Raw genomic sequence first — 22,636 nt, forward strand, 5'->3', positions numbered from 1 at the left:
TCACTAGAAAATTAGAAATTTGCAGTTATTGGAGCCAGGTACCATGGCAAACACTTGAGAACATCATTAAACAAGTCACAGATGGTTACTATCTATTCCTTCTGAGACCCACACTTTCAATAAATAAATTTGCCTTCACTATTTTTTTTAAAGGTTTTATTTATTAATTCATGAGAGACACAGAGAATGAGAGACACAGACACAGGCAGAGGGAGAAGCAGGCTCCATGCAGGGAGCCCAACACGGGACTCGATCCCGGATCTCTAGGATCACGCCCTGGGCTGAAGGCGGCACTAAACTGCTGAGCCACCCAGGCTAACCAATGCTTTCACTATTTTAATTACAAGTACTATTATTAAGGTAAGATTTTGTAGAGATTAAATTCATCCTGTAGGAGAAACTTAACGGATAATTTCTTTGTTTTCCTATGTCCTTTATTTCTCTCTTTACATAGAAGTTGTCTTTATGAAGTCTGATCCTAGAATGAATTTCATTAGTTTTTAATCCAGCAATCCATAAAACATTTTTGAAAACAATCTGAAAAACATTCATCGATCAGTATAAAAATATGAGTATGCCTTTCAATATTTATTACTACTGTATTAGTCTGCTTGGGCTAGCATTAACCACAACCTACTGACTTAAACAATCCCCTCAATTTTGAGGGGATATAATTAAGTCCACAACATTTCACCCTCTAGCTCCCCAAAATTAATTCCTTCTTGCAGGCAAAACACATTCACCTCATCCTAATAGTCCCAAAAGTTTTAACCCATTCCAGCACCAACTAGGAGTTGAAAGTCTCATCTTAGTATCACCTAAATCAGGTATCAGTGAGACTTGAGGTATGATTCATCCTGAGGCAAAATTCCTTTTTTAGTTGCAATCGTGTGAAACAAGACCAGTTACGTGCTTCCAAAACACAATGGTGTGGGAAAGGCATAAAACAAAAAATCCCATTTTAAAAGGAATAAATCAAAAAGAAGGGGTGATGGGTGTCAAGCTAGTCCAAGACTAGCAGGGCAAATTCCATTAGGTCTTAAGGCTCAAGAATGATCCTCTGGCAGGATGGTCTGCCCTCAGGCCCAATGGGGTGACCTTGCTTTCTCAGTTTTGTGTGTCAGCAGCATCCCCTCAGCCACTGGCAGTGCTTTGCTCCTGAGGCTGTAAGCAAAGGCAACGTGAACAAATGAAACCAAGGAGGTGGCCATATGCTCTGAAACCAATGAGAGGACAGCCCTGTCCCCTGGGCCACTATGCCTGGGCCTATGGTGGCAGTGGCTGCCCTGCTGATCTCTGAATCACCCTCAGGGTCATTTTTCCCTTTATTTGAAGGATAAGGCGTATTTGCAGCCTAGCTCTATTGTCTCATCTGTCTCATCTGTCTCATCTGTCTCATCTTGTGAAATCCCACAAGTCTGAAAGCCTTCCCATATTTCATCCCATCTCTATGCTCTTTTATCCAAACTGGCAGTATCTCTGCTAGTATAATCCCATCTCTATTCCTGGCTTCAGCTGAGATGGCTGCTTAGATTCATGGATAATCTCTTTATGGAGTGAGTGTCCAGTCATATCTTTGGTGTTCTGTTCAGAACATACTTTCTCATTTTTCACAACAAGGATAGCCTGAGAATTTTTCAAATCTTTAAGTTCTCTTTCCTGTTTAACAATTCCTTTATCTCTCTTCTCACATTTTACTAAAAGTAGTAAGAAGAGAAACCAAGGCCATGCCTTCAACACTTTGCTCAGAAATTCCTTTGGCTAACTATCCATGTTCACTACTTTTAACTTCTACTTTCCACAAAACACTAGAACACAGTTCAGCCAAATTCTTTGTCAATTTATAAAAAGGACTGCCATTCTTCCAGTTTCCAATAATATATTCCTAATTTCTATCTTCATGAGACTTCATCAGAATCATTTTTAACCATATTTTAATCATCAATATTCCTGCCAACAGTCTCTGCAAGGCAATGTGGATTTTCTCTAGCATGTGCCACAATACTCTTCTAGTCTCTATTCATTACCCAATTCTAAAGCCACTTCCACATATTTGGCATTTGTTATAGCAAGACCCAACTTCTAGGTAACAGGATCTATATTCATTAGCTAGACTGTATTAATTAATTACTTCTGGGTAACAAGATCCATATTAATTGTTAATTTTTCATTAACTACAAACTGCTACATCCATGAATTACATTCATTATAAATTTACAAAAACATTTAAAAAAAGAGAAAAATCTAAATTTAAACATCTTCTTATACTCTAAAGACTATCTTGCCCATCCTGCTCTGAAAACTACGGTTCCAGGCCATTGATCAAATACACTGCTTAAGAGTCAGTCACTTAAAAAAAATTCTTAAAGGTGTCATTTGTTGCCAAACTCTGTTTTCTTCATTATGTTATTTACTACCCATGATTTGATAGGGATACAGCTTTTGTTTATGATCTAGGAAGAGGTAACTAACAAATTTTAATCTAATTACTACATCAGATGTTATCATTATTTATAAGAAACTGTATCCTTATTATATTGTTTATAATTTATTCTCTTTACTATTATGCTGTATATCGATAATAGGATTAAAGTAATTTTTTTGAACATCTAATTTCCATTCACATACATGCTCTCCTAGGTTTAGCTTTGCCTTCCCTTAGGATCAAGACACACAATCATGTTTAAAATACTAGCAAGAGTTACTGGCATAGTATATAGCCTTGAAATAATTTCACTGGGACACAATATCAGATTCAGATACACAGAGTTACTACCATGTTCCAATTATACTAACTAGCTCAGTCACAAATATCTCAAAGGGTTCTGGAAGCCTCCCTAAACAAATAAATATACATACACGTGCAAGGAATGTTACCTTTCTCATCAGGAAGAGATGGTACACTGTCACTTCGTAGAGAATCATCTGCAGCAGTCTGAATTTGTTCATCAATAGAACTCTCCATCTTTTCACCATGAAGTTTCCTCTCATTTTCCTTAAAAGATGGTACTGAGGGACTTTCTTGACGGCTGCTACCACTACTACTTCTATTTATAGGTATTATAGAAACAAATCCAAATAAATAAATAAATAAAGTGATAAAATAAGGTCATAAATCCAAAGTAAATTTATTTGGCTAGGGGAATGTGCCTTATGATCAAGATATAAAATGATGAAATATGTAACATAAAACATAAAATGCTAAAGATAGAAGTCTGAAAGGAAACTGTTCTAGAAAAGAGGAAGGTTTCACTCTTAAATAGTCACGCTAGGTCACCATTATTCTCAGGCTATCACTCTCTTATCTCCTTTCATTTTAAAGTCAAGTTACCAGGAAAAGGGGCTTCTATTTGGCTGTTTCAACCTCCTTATTTTTCATCATTACAATTTATCACAATCTGCTTCAATCCCACCTACTCTATGGAATTGTTCTTAAAACCTCTACCTAAACTTGAATTGCCAAATCTGACAGATAATTTTTCTGCAACATTATATGGTGTTGGTCTCTATCTCCTTTAAAAGCTCCACTTGCTAAAGCAAATGTAGTAAAATGCTAACATCAGTATAATGTGTATAAAAGATATTCAGGAACTTTATATTATTCTTACATCTCTGTAAGCTTGATATTACATCAAAATTAAATGTTAAGAAAAAGATTCTCCTTCCTTACATTCTCTGGTTCTACTCTCACCTGCTTTTCTATCTCCCGAATTCGTTTTTCTCTTTCTTTCACATCCTTTGAATTTTCCTGGCTTCCTTAAAATGATGGTGATTCCCAGTGTTTTGTTTTTGGTTACTTTCTCATTTGTGCCACATACTCTCCTTTTGGCAATCTTATGCATCTCTGTAATTTTAACTACTATCATTTAGATGGAGTCTCAAGTCTGATCAGCTAGCTCTGCCCTTACCCTGACTTTAAGCCTCAAGTTTCCAAATGCTTAGTGAACTTGTTTTTAAGGTCAATGTTCTCCTTCCTTCCTCTTTGCTTTCCTTAGTTTATTTATTCATGTAAACATACATAGAGAGAGAGCCTATCACAAGCCATGTTTTGACATCTTCTCCATAAGCCATCTCCTTTTCTGAAATGCCCTCCCTTCCCTGCCTAAGAAACTATTAGTTTAAGACTCAATTCAAGTATCATTTCTGCAAAGTGCTCGAGGATACCTTCTCCCACTCCTAAGGAAGGCTTGTTCACCCCTGTATCTGTGTTTATACTGTTTTTTTGTATGTTTCTATAATAGTATTTATCAGGATATTGTGCAATTATTTGTCTGGTTTAGCAGATGTTTTTGAAAGTATAAACCATATAATATAGCTATAATGTAAAAGATATAATGCAGGAGACAGCAAATGCTTTGGAGTCATAAGGATAAGGGATTAAACTCAATTATTCCACTTAGCGGTTATGTGCCTATCATTCATTTAGTAAACATGTAGTAGACTGCCTACTGTGTGCTAGGCATTTTACTAAGTTCTGGGGATAGCAGTATAGCATGGTCCTCACTAGGATGGCTCTAACAAAAAAGAGAGAAAAACAAATGTTGATGAGGATGTGAAAAGAAATTTGTATTTTTACTGGGAGCAGCTGTTTTGGAAAAGTTTGGCAGCTCTTCAAAAAATTAAAGACCCAGCAACACCTCTTTCAAGTGTATACCCGAAAGAAATGAAAACCTATGTTCACATAAAAACTTGCACATAAATGTATGTAGCAGCACTATTCGTAATAGTCAAAAAGCAGAAGCAATCCAAAGTCTATCAACTGATGAAGTAAAATGTGGCATATCCATGCAACAGAGTATTACTTGGCCATATAAAGGAACAGCATACTAATATGTGATAGATGAACCTTGAAAACATTATGCTAAGTCAAAGAAGCCAGTCACAAGGACTCACGTTGTATGATGCCATTTATATGAAATGTCCAAAACAGATAAATCCACAGAGAACAGAAATACAAAGCAGATTAATGGTTGCCAGAAGCTGGAGAAGAGACAGCATAAGAAGTGACTGCTAAGGGTATGGGGCTTCTTTTTGGGGTGATGAAAATGAAGACCTCAAAAGAACTTCTAGTCTAGTCCATAACTAACAAGTAAAGGAAAAGGATATAGAAGGTGGTAAAAGCTGTAACAGTTATGATTGGCGTGCTATGGGAGAACACAGAAGGGACACGTAAAGCAGACTAGGGTAACACTGACTCATGGAGGGGAAATACAAGTAAACTAAATGAAACAGAGGGAGTAAGGTCTAGAAAGAAAGTATATCATGTATAACGGCACAAAAGACACAGAGAGCTTGGCTCGTTTAGAGAGTTGCATTAGAATAGTTACAATTAGTGGAATATGACGAGTAGAAATGCCAAGAGACAGGGCTGAAGATGGACCAAAGCCTCAATAATTAGGGAACTTTCATGACCTACTGAATGGCTCTATAGGAATACTGAAGGTTTCAAACAGGTGAATAAAAAATTGGCTGCAAATTTTAGAAAAATCCCTCTAGTTACCATGTGGCTAGTGAAGAGATTGGGAAATGGTTTGGGAAGAGACTGGGAAACCTATTAGGAATTCCCTGCAGTGACCCAGCTGACAGTCTCAATGAACTAAGGGTCACTGAAGATTAAATCAAAGTCATATAGTTCCAGGGATGTGGTAGGTACTTAATACCCCACATTAATGTTTTTTAGGTTCATGATTTAATTTTTTTCAAATATTTTATTTATTTATTCATGAGAGACACAGAGAGAGAGGTAGAGACATAGGCAGAGGGAGAACCAGGCTCCATACGGGGAACCCGATGCAGAACTCAATCCCGGATCCTGGGATCATGCCCTGAGCTGAAGGCAGATGCTCAATCTCTGAGCCACCCAGGCATCCCTCATGATTTAATTTTTTACTTATTTATTTTGATTTAATTTTTTAAAATGAGGTTTTACTTTGACAATGTAGTTATCCCACCTCTAAGAATGCTGGAAAGTTGCTTCAAAAATCTTCTAATCCAAGGACAGAACCGTAATTGAAAACTATAGATGTTAATACCAGGCAAGAACCAATGACAAAGTATTCGATCTTCTTTTATAATGATAAAAATTATACATACAGTAATGTCAAGAAATATGGATGTTAGTAAAGCAATTTATAATAAGCATAGGCCTTAGAGCCAGATAAGCCAAGGCTCAGTTCCTTGGTGTGAACTTGGGTGAATTTCTTGGCAACTCCATGAGGCTCTGTTCCCTACTATAAAATGAGAACAATATCTGTTTTAGAAAGTTGTGAAAATTAAATGTAGGAAAAACAACCGACACAGTGCAAGCACAAGGCAGGGTCTCAAGGAATAGAACAATTTTACAAATCAGCTAATCAAATGGGGAAAGTCAGAACTCTGAAGGCGAAGATTCTATTTCACTTAAAGAAATGACATTAAGAAGTTAAAAAAAAAAAGCAATGTCTAAGCCATTTATCAGATTTTTTCTAAATCAAAGTGTTTTTACCTTCGATCATGATTCTTGTATCTTGAAGACTCAGAGTAACTCTCATATGAAGGGGAATACTTTTGATGCTTTGAGTCAAGAGTCCCTTCTTTACTTTGAGATAGTGAAATGGATTGACTTTTTCTGCAAGTACAATAAAAACTGATTAAACTTTTAAAGTCTAAGAGAATACCGTTTAACATTAATATGAGATAAAATCTTAAATAAACAGAAATTATGAAATAGCCATGACAAAGTATTTAAGAAAGGCATTCACTCATAGAAAAGAATATCTTTTGCTTTATGAAAAATAAACACAAATCACCCCAAGTATAAATAAATATGAATGAGGACTTAAAATCTATGAATTAGAGAGGATCAAAGATGATGTAAAAAAATACACACAAACTATGATCACATCCACCCAGGTTGCCTAAAAAACTCTAATGACTTTTCATTGTTCCTAGAATAAACTCCAAAGTCCTCAAGGTCTGCCATGTCCTACCATCACGTGATCCCACATCATCTCCTACCATTCTCCTCTTCGTTCTCTGCCTCCAGTCACATCAGTCTTCCTTCATTTTCTTTTTCTACCTCTGTATGCGCTGACTGGCCTCACCTGCTTTATACCACTGATCACTTTTGAACCCCTAGATCTCAACATTAAGCTTTACTACCTTGGAAAACCTCTGACATCACTGTACCCCAGGCTATCCAAATTCCTTTGCTACATATCGATACCATGGATATATGTTCTTTGCTCCTCACACTTATCTCAGTTTGTAAGTGTTTATTCACTAAGGTAAATATTTGCTTACAATACCTATCTCTCTCACTCCACCATATGTCCATAACTATATTCTAGTACCCTTAACAGTGCCTGGGACATAGTAGATATTCCATATTTGCATATTTGCATGAATAACTATTAACCTATCCGTTTCAGCTCTGGTCCTCAGCTGTTTCACAAAGTCTGGAGCATGTTGTCGCTGGTGGTCATACAGTGTGGCGAGGGGAGCTCCTGAAGCAGTAATAGCATCTGAGATATGAGTTCGAGTCAACTCTGCCATCTAAATAAGAACACACACAAGGCAAAAATAGTTATGAAAAAAAATTACAAAAAAACTGAGAAGGAGCACAGTGTCTTTGAAAGATCACTGGATCTACCATAATAGGTAAAATACTGTGGGCAAGTCATTTACATTAAGTTCTCAACAGCTTCCTTATAAAAATAAAGAGTTGGATGGACCACATGATTTCTAAGGTTTCACCTAGCTATAGCAATCGACGAATTAAAACAAAATCTTCAAGTCATATAATAAGCCATAAGAAAACAAAAATAGGGATCCCTGGGTGGCTCAGTGGTTTAGCGCCTGTCTTTGGTCCAGGGTGTGATCCTGGAGCCCCAGGATCGAGTCCCACGTCGGACTCCTGGCATAGAGCCTGTCTCTCCCTCTGCCTGTGTCTTTGCCTCTATGTCTATCATAAATAAATAAAATATTTAAAAAAAAAACAAAAATAAATCTTCTTTAAGAATCAATTCAATTACTACTTCTTATCTGCCTATCTGCTTTCTGACCTACAATGTGAGGTATTTTCCCTACTCTTAGCCACTACTGCAACTGTTGTATGTATATTTGGTGTTCATTCAATCACCATCTTAACAACTTAAAGTGTTTTTGAAATCTTTGTTAATGCTGCCTAAAATTTTCTTAAAAGAATCTATATTTATTTGCACAATCCCACAGTATCTAACACAGTAGGTTCCTGGCTTTTTAATATTAATAACAAAATCATTTCACAAACAATCCTAAATTGTACCTGCTAAAATAAACTGAAACTATATCTACAGATTATCACATCCTATATACAGACAATAGTAAATCTATTTCTGGCTTTATCCTTAGTACAGTAAAAGACAAGACACTAACATCACTCTAGGTGAAAAGGAACCATTTTCATACAATGCAGATCAATGGCTTCCTGAGACCAAAGACAGGGGTACAAAGACACTTTTTAGTGTTGGAAAAACAGTTGACCTTTGAACAACATGAAGGTTGGGGTGCTAATCCACAAGCATTCGAAATCCGTGGACAACTTCTGATTAAACTACTAAATAGCCTACTGTTGACTGGAAGGAAGCCTTACCCATAACATAAACAGGTGAGTAACACAGATCTTCTCCACTATATATATGTATTTCATACCGTATTATTATTATAATAAAGTAGGCTGAAGAAAAAATATTATTAAGAAAATCCTAAGAAAGAAAAATTACACTTAGAGCACATTTCAAAAAATTTTGCACATGAACAGACCTTCATAGTTCAAATCTATGTTGTTCAAGAATCAACTGTATTCTATTTCTTGGTTATGGTGGTGTTTATAGGGATGGACAGGTAAGAAAAGACACAGAAATATGTAGGTAGAGATACCTATATCTGATTAGACACCTGTATCTATATATTTGTCAAAATTCATCAAACAATATACTTACAGTAAATATATTTTATTATTTGTAAATTATACATCAATAAAATCAATATAGTTTTTAAGAAGTTTACTCAAGGGCAGACATTTAGAGTTCTTCTCCATCTTTCTTTCTGCTGCCATATCACTCGTATGTACAACATACTGCAATGAATGGTGCCTCTTAATTCAATACTGTATGGCTCCCACTGAAAAGTCACTTAAGTACATATTTGCTAGACTTTAGAAGCTCATTACTGCTAAGACCAAATCTACTCAAACTGACTAAAAAGAAAAGGGCTTCTCAATGGCTCTTACTTCACAGATTTGGCGAGCTGCATCTGTGGTGAGACGAGCAGTCTCTGTTTGCTGAGCAGCTATTTTACAAGTTGCTTCCTGCAGGACTTCGGTTACTTCCCTTTGTGATTTGACCACCTGCTGTAAGGATTCTGCATGGACCTGAAAATAAAAGGGAGTAAACAGAGAACTTATGTTATGTCTCAGTCTCTTCCCACCCCAAATTAGCTTTAATTTTAAAACTGTTTCATGGATCAAATGCCTTGTAAAACAAAACACTTGACTATTATCCGGATTTCCGGCCTTAAAATCTATAGAGTCTTAAAATTACTGCTGGAGTTTAATTTTTAACTCCATCGTTCATGAGTCGATATTTCTTTAGACAAGTAACTACTATACACCTCAGCTTCCATTTCTCTAAATTGGGGATAAATCTTGACTAACTTGACTCACAGGATTGCTACAAGAGTCAAATGACATGAAATGAACCCATATGGCATAATGTACTAAAACATTATTGTATCTTTTCTTTTTTACTTCTATGTAAGTACAAAAATACTAAAGTGATTTCAAAGATAACAAATTTAAAGAACCAGTGCCTGCTGCAAAAAGAAGTACCTGAGCTGCTTTGTTTCGGGTTTCTTCTAACTGCCTCTGACACTCCAAAGCCTCTTGTTCAGCCTTCAATTTCAAAAGAGCCAAGTCTCTTTCGTGGCGTTGCTGCTGTGCCTTCAAAATAAAAAAAATGATCAACTATTAATTCTAAGACACTACACCATTTTAATACAGTGACTATATTACATGTAATGACTACTTTTCTAATATAATTTTTGAAGCAATCAATTAGAGCTTAAAGGAAAGACAGTAAGCAGGATAGCCCTAAATCATTTATTAAAATATTAATCACCACCTATTATGAATCAAATAATGTAGTAACATAAAACTTTTTCAAGGCATATGGGGCTAAGAACCCATACCAAAAAGCTGGTTTTAAAGCAAAAGCTATAGTACCTAACTCTTAAAAAGAGATAAAATGTTCTACATATAAAAATTCTTCACACCTCAGCATTTTATGATTCCTTTATTTTGGCTTTAAACAAGTGGTTTCATAAAAATGTTGCCCCAGAAAAGGTCTCCTTCTCACCAGGACCCTTTCTTTCCACTCTTCCATATAATACTATCTATCAATTTATATTTTGTCATTTCTTCTGGAATAGTGCTAAATACAGGCTTTCTAAAGGTGAAAAATCTGTATACAAAGTTGCATAATGCCCTGTAAAAATCTGGAAGCCCAGAATTATAATGTATTCCTAAAATGGTAGAAAATCTCAGTGCTTTTTGGATTTCAAGGTAAGCATGGCCACTGCAATGGGACCATTTCCCCCATCCAGTGATTTTTAACCAAGTGGTTATCAGTCCCTCCTCAGTCTCCATTGGGAGTACTTGGAAATGTTGGGGAGTTTTTGCTGTCATGACTGGACGGGCACTACTGTTATTTATTGGGAGAGGAGCAGAAATGCTGAACTCCTTGCAAAGTATGGACAGTTCCACACAAAGAATGGTCTTTAGATATTTTGGGAGAAACAAATACAAAATAAAATTTAAAAAAATATTTACAACAACATCAAGACACATAAAATACTTCAGAATAAAATTTTAAATGTGTAAGATCTCTACACTGAAAATTACACTGCTGAGAGAAATATTTTTAAAACCCAAACAGAAAAAGGTATCATATTCACCAATTAGAAAATGCCATATTGTTAAGATATAAATTCTCTCCCCAAACTGATCTATGATTCAATGGCAGTCATATTAAAACCAATAAAAATTAAAACTAGGCCTTTTTTTTTGTAGAAGCTGACAAACTAATTCTAAAAATTATGCAGAAATGCAATAATCTAGAATAGCTAAAACTGCCTTAAGAAAGAACAAAGTTGAAGTAATTACACCCTGATTTCATGACTCACTCTAAAGACATGGTAAAACAGTATGGTATGGGCATTAAGGATAGAACATAGATCAATGGAAAAGAAGAGAGTGCAGAAATAGAGCTCTATATAAATGACCATTTAATTGTTGATATAAGTGTCAAGGTAATTTAAGTCTTTTTAAGAAAATGGTGATGGAACAACTGAAAATCCAGGTGGGGAAAAGATGAACTTTGGTTCCTTCACACTCCATAAGTAACTGGAGATGGTCAAACACTTAAATATAAAAGTCAAAACTATAAAGCTTTTTAGAAAAACATAAAAGAATATCTTTGTTAAAGTATCTTAAAATCTTAGAGTAGGCAAAGATTTCTTAGAAAGCAAAAGGCACTACCATAAAAGAAAAAAAATTTTAAGAAAAAAATTTAAAACTTCATTACAATAAAAGAAAAAATGAAATCCTCACTACAATGAAAATATTCTGCACTTAACAGGATACAGTTTAAAAATGAAAAAACAAAATAAATTTCTTTAAATTAAAAGGTAAGCTAAAGACTAGGAAAGTATTTGAAATATATCTGAAAGGGACTTGTTTCTAGGGTATTTAAAGAACTTCTACAACTCAATAATTAAAAGATATACAACCCTATTATGAAATAGGCAAAAAATCTGAACAGACCTTCACAAAAGATGATGTAATAAATTTTATAATAAATACACAAAAAGACTATCAATCTCATCAGTCATAAAAGAAATGCAAATCAAAACCACAATGAGGGGCAGCCCAGGTGGCTCAGCGGTTTAGTGGCACCTTCAGCCCAGGGTGTGATCCTGGAGACCCGGGATCGAGTCCCACATCAAGCTCCCTGCATGGAGACTGCTTCTCCCTCTGTCTGTGTCTCTGCCACCCTCTCTCTCTGTGTGTGTCTCTCATGAATAAATAAATAAAATCTTTAAAGAAAACAAAAAACAAACAAAAAAAACAAACCACAATGAGATACTACTTCACACTCACTAGAATGCCTAGAATATCAAATGACAGCAAGAATGTGGAGCAACTGGGACTCTCAGATTGTCATATGAGTGTAAGATAATACAACCACATTTATTTATTTATTTATTTATTTATTTATTTATTTATTTATTTATTTACTTACTTACTTACTTACTTACTTACTTACTTACTTAAATATTTTATTTATTTATTCCAGAGAGAGAGAGAGAGAGGTGCAGAGACACAGGCAGAGGGAGAAGTAGGCTCCATGCAGTGAGCCTGACGTGGGACTCGATCCCCAGTCTCCAGGATCAGGCCCTGGGCTGAAGGCGGCGCTAAACCGCTGAGCCACCAGGGCTGCCCTACAACTACTTTTAAAAATAACAGGGATCCCTGGGTGGCGCAGCGGTTTGGCGCCTGCCTTTGGCCCAGGGTTCGATCCTGGAGACCCGGGATCGAATCCCGTATCGGGCTCCCGGTGCATGGAGCCTGCTTCTCCCTCTGCCTGTGTCTCTGCCTCTCTCTCTCTCTCTGTGACTATCATAAATAAATAAATTTTAAAAAATTAAAAAAATAATAATAATTTAACAGTTTCATAAAAGTTAAGCATATACTTTTACTTGACCCAAGCAATTACACTCCTGGTATTAAAGCAAGAAAAATGAAAACATGGTGAATACAGAGTTGCAAAAAACATTCATAACAAGAATATTTATAATTGCCAAAAACTGGAAACAATACAAATGTATATCAACAGGAGAAGTGATAAACACATTGTGTTATAATGATCAATGGAACCATGAACAAAACAATGTATACAACACGAATTAATCTTAAAAACATTGTGACACATTAAATAAGCTAAATATGACAAAGTACAAAGTATATATCCATTTATATGAAGTTGCAGAACAAGCAAAAATAAACAATGGCGATTAGGAATCAGAATAGTTAACTGCCTATGGGAGAGGAGATTAACTGAAAAGGTCTATGGGTGAATCATCTGAAGTGACAGAAGTGTTCTATATTTTGATTAGGATTGTAGTTACATTGATCAAAACTCATTAGATTTAAATCTGTATGTTTTATTACATGTAAATACTAATTTGTTGTTTTTTTTTTTTTTTAAAAAGACAGCAACAGCAACTCCACGTAAGAACACTGCTTAGACCTTTACTGGATTTTTGTTAGCTAGGGAGACGTCTACATTATGCTGGCTTTATCAGATACCTGGATCTCAGAAACTTTTCTTTTTGGTACAAATAAAGTGTTAAAAAGAAAACAATAAATACAATGAACTATCTATCTCTAGTTTGTCAGTGAAAAGAGAAAAAAATTGTGAATTGCTTGATTATAGTCTCTTTTCAGAGACAGTTAAAAAAAGAGAGACTGAGAAAAATGAAATACTTGAGAGTGAATGACTGAATTATTGTTCTGCTGCCAAATATTCTATGTGTAACTTTTTTAGTGCTCTTTATGACACTTTTCTGCAGGGTTGTTTATAGGTGCTATTTGGCAGGCTTTTCTCTATCTGGCAGGTTAAAGTTGTGTGTTTTCCTTTGTTTTTTTGACCTCATCACTGAAACGACTTTAAGTAGCAAAGAAAAGAGAAAAAAATACAGAATGCTAATGAAGAAAACTCCACAAATACCTTTATGATCTGAGCTAGAGACACACTCTCCTGCTGAGCAAGCGATACGCCTCTAACTCTTTCCACATCGGACAGTTGGCGCACCGACTCCTCAATGGCACTCAAGTAGCTGAGTTCTGCTGCCATGCGATGCTGGAGACCAGCAGGAGAAAGGCGCTTAGAACCTGGAAGGCATAAGTGACTGTCAAATGTAAAAGTTCTCATGAACCAACCTCTCAGATTTCTGAAATTCATTTTTCATTTTAAGAACCAAAAAGCGTTTGCTTTCCATTGCAGGAAAGACAGTGACTTATTATTAGCACAGTATATATTTTTCAGGTTTGTTTTGACTCATGCTGGCTAAACAGGAAAAATCACCACTGTTGAACCTGTCAGGCTTTTCAGTATTTCCTTTCCTACAAAATCTTTAATACTTCAAAAAGTAATCACATTCACTTGATGGATAACATTTCCCTACAATTTGACTAAAAGAAAGGGGATTTAAGGAACAAAAGTAGTATCTTAAATTACAATTGTATGGATCTACTTGCCTGATGTTGAGGCCATCTCTGTAGTTGTTCGACTGGCAGCAAGGTTCATATCAGTAAAAGGTGCATTAGGCTTAAATCCTGTTATAGATGGAGGCATTATTACCGAGGATTTAGATCTTTCTAATGAAGTTCCTGGAGGGTCAAACTTCTGGGAACTTGGAGACAGGGGAGAAGTTGGAGTTTTCTGAGATCTTCCCTTGTCTGATGAGACACTAGAAGTTTTGTTTCAAAGACATTAGAGAAAGGAAAACTACTACAAGAGCCAGCTAAACAACTCATAAGAACAGTATGCATTACATTCTTCACTGACATTTTTGCAAGGCTGTGATTCAGGCATTTAATTATTCAACATAGTCGCCATCCTGAATGAATGAATGAGTATGTCTCTCTCTCATTTGCTAGATTTACAGTGGTGAATGAGCTAGGCACAAACCCTGACCAAAATTATGAAATAGAAAAGGAGTCTCGATTAAATTGGCATTTAACTCCTTCTTCTAAAATGTACATATATGTGCAGCCACTCTGGAAAACTGTGTGGAGGTTCCTCAAAGAGTTAAAAATAGACCTGCCCTACGACCCAGCAATTGCACTGTTAGGGATTTACCCCAAAGATTCAGATGCAATGAAACGCCGGGACACCTGCACCCCGATGTTTCTAGCAGCCATGTCCACAATAGCCAAACTGTGGAAGGAGCCTCGGTGCCCATCGAAAGATGAATGGATAAAGAAGATGTGGTTTATGTATACAATGGAATATTACTCAGCCATTAGAAACGACAAATACCCACCATTTGCTTCAACGTGGATGGAACTGGAGGGTATTATGCTGAGTGAAGTAAGTCAATCGGAGAAGGACAAACAGTGTATGTTCTCATTCATTTGGGGAATATGAATAATAGTGAAGGGGAATATAAGGGAAGGGAGAAGAAATGTGTGGGAGATATCAGAAAGGGACACAGAACATAAAGACTTCTAACTCTGGGAAATGAACTAGGGGTGGTGGAAGGGGAGGAGGGCGGGGGGTGGGGGTGAATGGGTGACGGGCACGGAGGGGGACACTTGACGGGATGAGCACTGGGTGTTATTCTGTATGTTGGTAAATTGAACACCAATAAAAATTAATTTATTAAAAAAATAAATAAATAAAATAAAATGTACATATATAACGAATCACTTATTACAGTACAAGGCAAAACCTAAGTTACATAGACCTCATATAGCAATAAAACTACAGCCACATATAAAAGGTAAGGTCAAGCCTATCACATAAAAAAATCTTAAAATATATCTCTGAAAGAGAATAAAGTATCATTTTGTATTAAAAATTAAGAAATGACAAAAAACACTCTTTTGTTATTCCTCCTAACCCAAAGAGTCACAGCAAAAAATTGGTTTTTCCTACTAATCACCTCTCAGTACTCATTTGTATGAAATCATTTGTTTCCATCTACCTTTTAATGTTATAGTTCTTTCTCGAACTAGGGAAGTAACCTCTCAAAAGCAGTCTGACTGGAATAATTCTAATGGTATTTATTTCAACACAAAGCACATGTCTAGCCCTTCTGAGAAATTAGGCTCATTAAAGTTACTGTTTCTCAGAACAAAAGGATGTTGCCATGCACTAAACATTTATTTATTGAATAAATTACTTAAAGATACCCCATAAAGCATGTTAGCACGTTAACATATTTCTAACATAGTAAAACAAGCTTACTTTTAGCTTCAGTAAAACCAGGAAATAGTTTTCAAAAGAAGACATTTATTTCTCTTAAACCCAGTAAATAAATATTTGAATAAAAGCAGTCTTGAGAGGCTCTCACTTGTTTACAGTGTCCTTTAATTTACTATTGGTGGTTTAGAGAAATACTATTTCTAATAGTCTGACAACTTCATTTATGGAATACAAAAAGAATTTTATTACTTCTGTCTCTTAATAGATCTCCAAGAAAGAATTCAAGCACAATATCAAAACCAAGTACTATGCCTGAATCTTACCTTGCGGTTTTTACAAGCTATATTTGTATCTGCTCTGCAAGGAAGACTGACCTAGACTAGCATTTCCAAAACTAAGCTTCCAACAATGTTAATCAATTTTCCAAAGGACAGAGAGGTAAAGAAAATGACGACAGCCAAATAAGCAAACAAAAAAAAGGGTTAAATAATTTTTTTAAATCTGAGCACCTCTTCATCAAAACCTCAAATCAAAGGGGGGGCAGGGGGTGTCTATTCTATAGAATGGAGCATTTATCAAACTTATTTGGCTATGGATTCTGTTTTAGAAATGTTTAACTTTGTAGATTTTGTTAAATAAATCATCAGAATATTTCTAAAGAAAGGTAAAATTCTCTAAATTCCAAAATCATTGACAAATTAAACTTCAATTTTAAATATAGCAATGATGGTATTAACGATGTAAGATTTGAAAGCATTAAAAATGATTATCTGTATGTGACACTGCACTAGAAAAAGCAAACAGCTTTAAAAGAAAAAAAATAAATCCATGTCTTCTCAGAGCTTAAATTTCCAGAAAGAAGTGCAACAGATAAAAGCCATGTGGATAATCACAGAAGCAACAGGCTCAGTGTATACTGTATTATTAAAAACAAGGAAAAAAAGTATGCAAGCTATCTGCAATCAAAATAAGAGTGAAATTTCAAAATCTATTTGAGTCATCAATAAGTTGAGCAGGAGAGAAACATTCACAGGAAGACATAAATAATGAGACAAAAGGATGCTAAGTAGTTGTGCTGTAAGAGGGGATGAACACAGGTAAGAAGAAATGTATAGAGAAAGGAAATGAGATAGTCTGTGAGCGCCTAGTGAAAACACTTCAAATAAAGTTACATTCTTGGGAGTTCATCTACAGAGTTCTGAGCTCCCAAGGTACCCTAAGGAGAACAAGCTTGGTCAAAGGACTGATTCAAGATAACAACAGTGGCAATGGCATTTAGAACAGAGAGGTGGCTTGTGCTAGAGGCAGAGTATTCCTGAGAGAGGCTGCAATAGTTTAGGCAAAAGACAACTATATTTTAAATATGAAGACCCAAACTATGAGCAAAACTACAAAATCTCTTCAGAAAATACAGCAATTTATTGAATGGATTCCCTGAACACCAATGATATTATAATTTTAATTAAATATGAATAACAGTTATAAAACATATATTACTTTACCTCACAGAATGCCCAGAAAGATCCTCCAAAATGCTATCACTGTCAAGGGTCTGCTCATAATCTTTAACAGAAAGTTTGCTACTGGTCCCAGATTTCTTTCCTTGATGAGAGCCACGTTCTGAGCCAGAATGTACTTTCTCCTCATCAAGAAGTGAGTTCTGAACATTTCCAGTGAGTGAATCCAGCCCTATAAAGAAAATCTCTTATAAAACTGATCCCCAATGTCAAAAGCTACTGAAAAATCATTGATACTTATATTTCAATAAAGTAATAAAATGTACAGATCAGACTTTTTGAAGTTATTTTTCATATATAAAATAAAGTAGCTCATCCTTCTGTTTCCATTTAAGGAGAATAAAGTTTCTTCCATTAACATCCCCCCATTTGCTGTTAAAAAATAAATTATTTTTGGGGCACCTGGGTGGCTCAGTGGCTGAGCATCTGCCGTTGGCTCAGGTCGTGATCCCAGGTCCTGGGATCAACTCCCTTATCAAGCTGCTGGCTCAGCAGGGACCCTGCCTCTCCCTGTGCTAGGTCTTTACCTCTCTCTGTGTCTCTCATGAATAAATACATAAAATCTTTAAAAATAAACAAATACATATTTTAATTTTAAAAAAATTGTTCTTAAATCATATGGTAAAAAAAAGACAAGCATGTTAAGAATGAAGTACTATTCTATTCCTATGAAAAAGTAGCCAAAAAGAAGATTTTTAAGGATAAAATCAAGAGCTGGGAGAAAACCAGTATCAAATGCCAAATGAACTACAGAATCATTTTGAAAAACTTTATGATAAGGAACTATGTTGCCAGATTCATTAAACTGCTCATATTCTCTGACTCAGAATAATCTTACTTCTAGGAGTATCCTAAAAAGATTATTGAAATAAATAAAAATTATGCATGATATTCAATATATAATTTTATTTTTAATAATATTTTATTTATTTGACAGAATGAAAGAGAGTACAAGCAGGGGGAGCAGGAGGCAGGAGACGGAGATGTAGGCTCCTTCTCTGCAGGAAGCCCAATGCAGGGCTTGATCTCAGGACCCCGGGATCATGACCTAAGTTAAGCAGAAGGCAGATATTTAACCAGCTGAGCCATGGTGCCCCCAGTGTATGATTTTATAATTTAAAAAATTACCTAAATCTCAACAACTGAAGAATTGTCTAAATTACATAGTTAATAGTAACCTGAACATTAACTAACACTTTGTATTTAAAATACACTCCACATGTATTATCTTATTGCTCTTAAATCTTATGAATTGAATACCATATGCTCAATTTACTGATGGGGTAACTAGAAATCTATGAAGCCACATAACTTGCTAGAGGATACATGGTCACAGAGGAGAAATAAAACATAAACACAGCCCTCATGACTCTATCCTGATGGTGTGTTTCAATAGCAACATGGGACTATATTTGTTACATTAAAAAAAAGCAGAAAAAAGAACTGCATATACATTTTAATGGCAGCAAAAAGTTTTCTAATGTAGATATATGATTAGAGATTTAAAAAATAAATAAAATAAAGATTAAAAAAATGAAAAAGGAAACAATTATGCTATACACCCATGTTCATAACAGCATTATTCACAGTAGCCAAAAGATGGAAGCAACCCAAGTATCCTTCAATAAAAAATGAATAAACAAAATGTGGTATTCACATACAATGATATATTATTCAGTCTTAAAAAGGAAGAACATTCTTTTTATTTTTTGTAAGAGAGTGTGTATGCTAGATGTGAGGGAGGGAGGGGCAGAAGGAGAGACTCCCAAGCTGAAGCGCTGAACATGGAGCCTGTAGCTGAGCTCCATCTCACAACCCTGAGGATCTCGAATGGAGCTGAAATCAAGAGTCCAATGCTTAACTGACTGAGCCACCCAGACATCCAAAAGGAAGGACACTCTGACACATACTACAACATGGATGAATCTTAAAGCACATTAAGCTAAAATAAGCCAATCACAAAAGGACTGAATTATATGATCATACACTTATATAAAGTCCCTAGAGTAGGCAAATTTATAGAGATACAAAGTAGACATTTATTACCAAAGGCAAGGGGGAGAGGAAAATGAGAGTTATTATTTAAGAGGAATGAAGTTTCAGCTTGGGATGAGGAAAGAGTTCTGGAGATGGACAATGGTAACAGCTGCACATGAATGAACTTCATACCACCAAACTATACACTTAGCAAAATGGTAGTTTTGTGTATTGGCTGCTCTACTGTCCTCTGCCAGTCTACAGGAGGAAAAGCAAGAATTACAGAAGGATGCTCCTTCAGACAGGAGCAGCAATAAAAGCACCCTGAATCAAGATGAGTGGGATACTAGCCCAATGAACACATTTTGGATTAAAAACTTTAAAAAGGCGGGAATCCCTGGGTGGCTCAGTGGTTTAACGCCTGCCTTCGGCCCACGGCATGATCCCGGAGTCCCAGGATTGAGTCCCACATCGGGCTCTGTGCATGGAGCCTGCTTCTCCCTTTGCCTGTGTCTCTGCCTCTTTGCGTGTGTGTCTCTCATGAACAAATAAATAAAATCTTAAAAAAAAAAAAAAACTTTAAAAAGTAGAAAATGAAATACAGAAAATAATATTTAAGATGGCAAATTTTATGTTAGGTATATTTTACCACATAAAAAATAAATTAACAAATAAGTATTCTACACTATACTTTGCTGTAGTGATAGTAATAGGAGAACAACTTTTCATTAAAATTTAGTTTATTTTTTTTTTAAAGTTTAAAAAGCGGGGAGGGGGTGTGTGCCTGGGTGACTCAGTCGGTTGCGTGTCTGCCTTCGGGTTGGGTCAGTATCCTAGAGTCCTAGGACTGAGTCCCGTGTTAGGCTCCCTGCTCAGTGAGATGTCCTTCTTCCTCTCCCACTTCCCCTGCTTATATACTCTGTCAAATAAATAAATAAAACTTTAAAAAACTTTAGTTTAAAAAAGGCAAAATGAAAACATAGCATATGAAAAATATTAACAATCAAAGAAATGAAAACCACCTCAAATAAGATACACCATTTTTCATTACTAGATTAGCAAATATTTTTAAAATAATAAAGCCTTGAGTGTTATTCAGTACACACAGAAAAAGATACTCATACATTGTTTTCATGGGAGTGCAAACTGATATACTCTTCCTGTAAAACAACTTAAAATATGCATAAAAATAATTTTTGATCCCCTTGCCACAGAAATTTCACCTCATATTATGAATTCATAATAATTCATCCTAGGAAGCTATGTAAAGATGTGTATCATGAATTATATATACTGACTGCATTACCACGATGGGGAGGGGCAGGGAACATACAAATAATCTAAAGGATTATCAATCAGTTTGAATGGACTCTAAAATCTAAAATCTATTTATAATCCCTAGACTAAAAGCAAGTGGTTAATACTGTATCTCTAATTTTTTCATAATAAAAATGCATTTCTCTACACATTTAACATTAGTCTTTAAAAATAAATACACAACTTAAAAATTGCTCTTGATTTCAAAGAAACAGAAATTGTAGACAATACAAAGGTCTACGCCAGAACAAACTATAAACTCCAGCCAAGAGACACATACACAAAGAAAACATTCGCCCCTACTTTTCATTTGGCAATCGAAAGTATATTTATAGGTTTTAAAATTAAGATAAAATTTTTTTTCTTCTGCTTGCCACTTTAATCTACCAACTACTTTCAATCACATTGGGAAGTTTCTGTACAGAGCAAGCAGACACTATTTGTCACCACCAGATGGAGCATATACAACCAAAATTACACTAGTTTTAGAACTTGGGGATAAAGGAGAAACTAAGCTTTAGATAACACTGTATTAAGTACAATACATAGAGGTTTTTAAAGGCACTGCGAGAGGGGATCAGAGAAATGGAAAGCCACAAAACACTACCTATACTTTATCTAATAATGTTTTATTTTTTTATTTTATTTTTTTTTAAAGATTTTATCCATTTATTTATGAGAGACACAGAGAGAGAGTAAGAGAAAGAGAGAGAAAGAGGCGGAGACACAGGCAGAGGGAGAAGCAGGCTCCATGCAGGGAGTCCGACGTGGGACTGGATCTCGGGACTCCAGGGTCACGCCCTGGGCTCAAGGCAGCACTAAACCACTGAGCCACCCGGGCTGCCCTATCTAATTATGTTTTAAATAATCATTTTTAAAAACCTGTATTGAATCATATTGCTTATACTCATATATTCAATATATCATATTTTAAGTCATACAGAATATTATAGTAGAAGGTAAACTGGATTTGGGAGTCAGAAGTCATAATCTAGGCTTTTCCAATAAAAAGGTGAGATACTAATAAAACAAAGCAAAACACTTGCAAAATAAAAGAACTAATTTCAGCATTTCCCAAAATATGTTCAGTTGTATTCAAATGTATTAACATGCCAATGGAAGAAATGATTCTGTGGTCAAATAAATTTGGAAAATACTTCAAACTGCAGCCTCATCTTTATCCTAAAATAAATAATGCATGTTAGCATATTAAAAGTGTTGATTAATCTTGTACAAAAGAAGCTTGTTTCACTCTAAAAGCATTTCCCAAATTTATGGAACCATGGAGCTCTTTTATACTCAAAACACTTATGAAACAGCTTATCCAACTGAAACAGTATTTATAAGAAAAGGCAGACATTAGGAAGTGCTAGTAAAATGATGTCTAATGTTCCCACCAAAAAGTTTCGGAACAATCTGGAATAGAGTTATACTAGGTTAATGATTAAGCAATAATTTCTCCTAGCATTCTCTACTGGGTGTATAAAGTGACATTAGCTTTCTGAGGGGCTATTTGGCAAAATGTATCCAAATTCTAAACATACTCTTTGCTCCATTACGTCACTTCTAGAATTTTACCTTCAAGGAAAGAACTAGATTAATGTATAAACACATTTATAAGGATATTCAATATAGCAGTGTTCATAACGGAAAAAAACAGAGTGACCTAAACGTCCAGCAATTTGCTAAACAAACTACAATATGTTAAAATAATAAAACACTAGATAGTCATTACAAGGGTGATCCATATTTACTGACAAAGATATCTGTAACACATTGACAGAACAAAAGAACATTAAAAAATCGTGGTCCCTTACA

The 22,636-nt window shown here is 35.4% G+C and overlaps 1 protein-coding gene across 3 annotated transcripts in view; it reads right to left on the reverse strand.

Moving 5' to 3' along the window:
• Positions 1-22,636, reverse strand: part of CEP350 (centrosomal protein 350) — a 151,001-nt gene that overhangs the window by 67,595 nt on the left and 60,770 nt on the right. For all 3 annotated transcript variants that reach the window (XM_055319114.1, XM_055319115.1, XM_055319113.1), the window contains exons 15-22: positions 17,510-17,696; positions 14,336-14,547; positions 13,806-13,969; positions 9,848-9,958; positions 9,251-9,391; positions 7,397-7,533; positions 6,485-6,607; positions 2,878-3,047 (exon numbers count right to left, since the gene is read on the reverse strand). In XM_055319114.1, coding sequence (XP_055175089.1) covers positions 2,878-3,047; positions 6,485-6,607; positions 7,397-7,533; positions 9,251-9,391; positions 9,848-9,958; positions 13,806-13,969; positions 14,336-14,547; positions 17,510-17,696 — 1,245 coding nt within the window. The remainder of the gene's footprint in view (positions 1-2,877; positions 3,048-6,484; positions 6,608-7,396; positions 7,534-9,250; positions 9,392-9,847; positions 9,959-13,805; positions 13,970-14,335; positions 14,548-17,509; positions 17,697-22,636) is intronic.

This window comes from Nyctereutes procyonoides, unplaced genomic scaffold (genome assembly GCF_905146905.1).
Source record: "Nyctereutes procyonoides isolate TBG_1078 unplaced genomic scaffold, NYPRO_anot_genome, whole genome shotgun sequence".
NCBI classification, from domain to species: domain Eukaryota; kingdom Metazoa; phylum Chordata; class Mammalia; order Carnivora; family Canidae; genus Nyctereutes; species Nyctereutes procyonoides.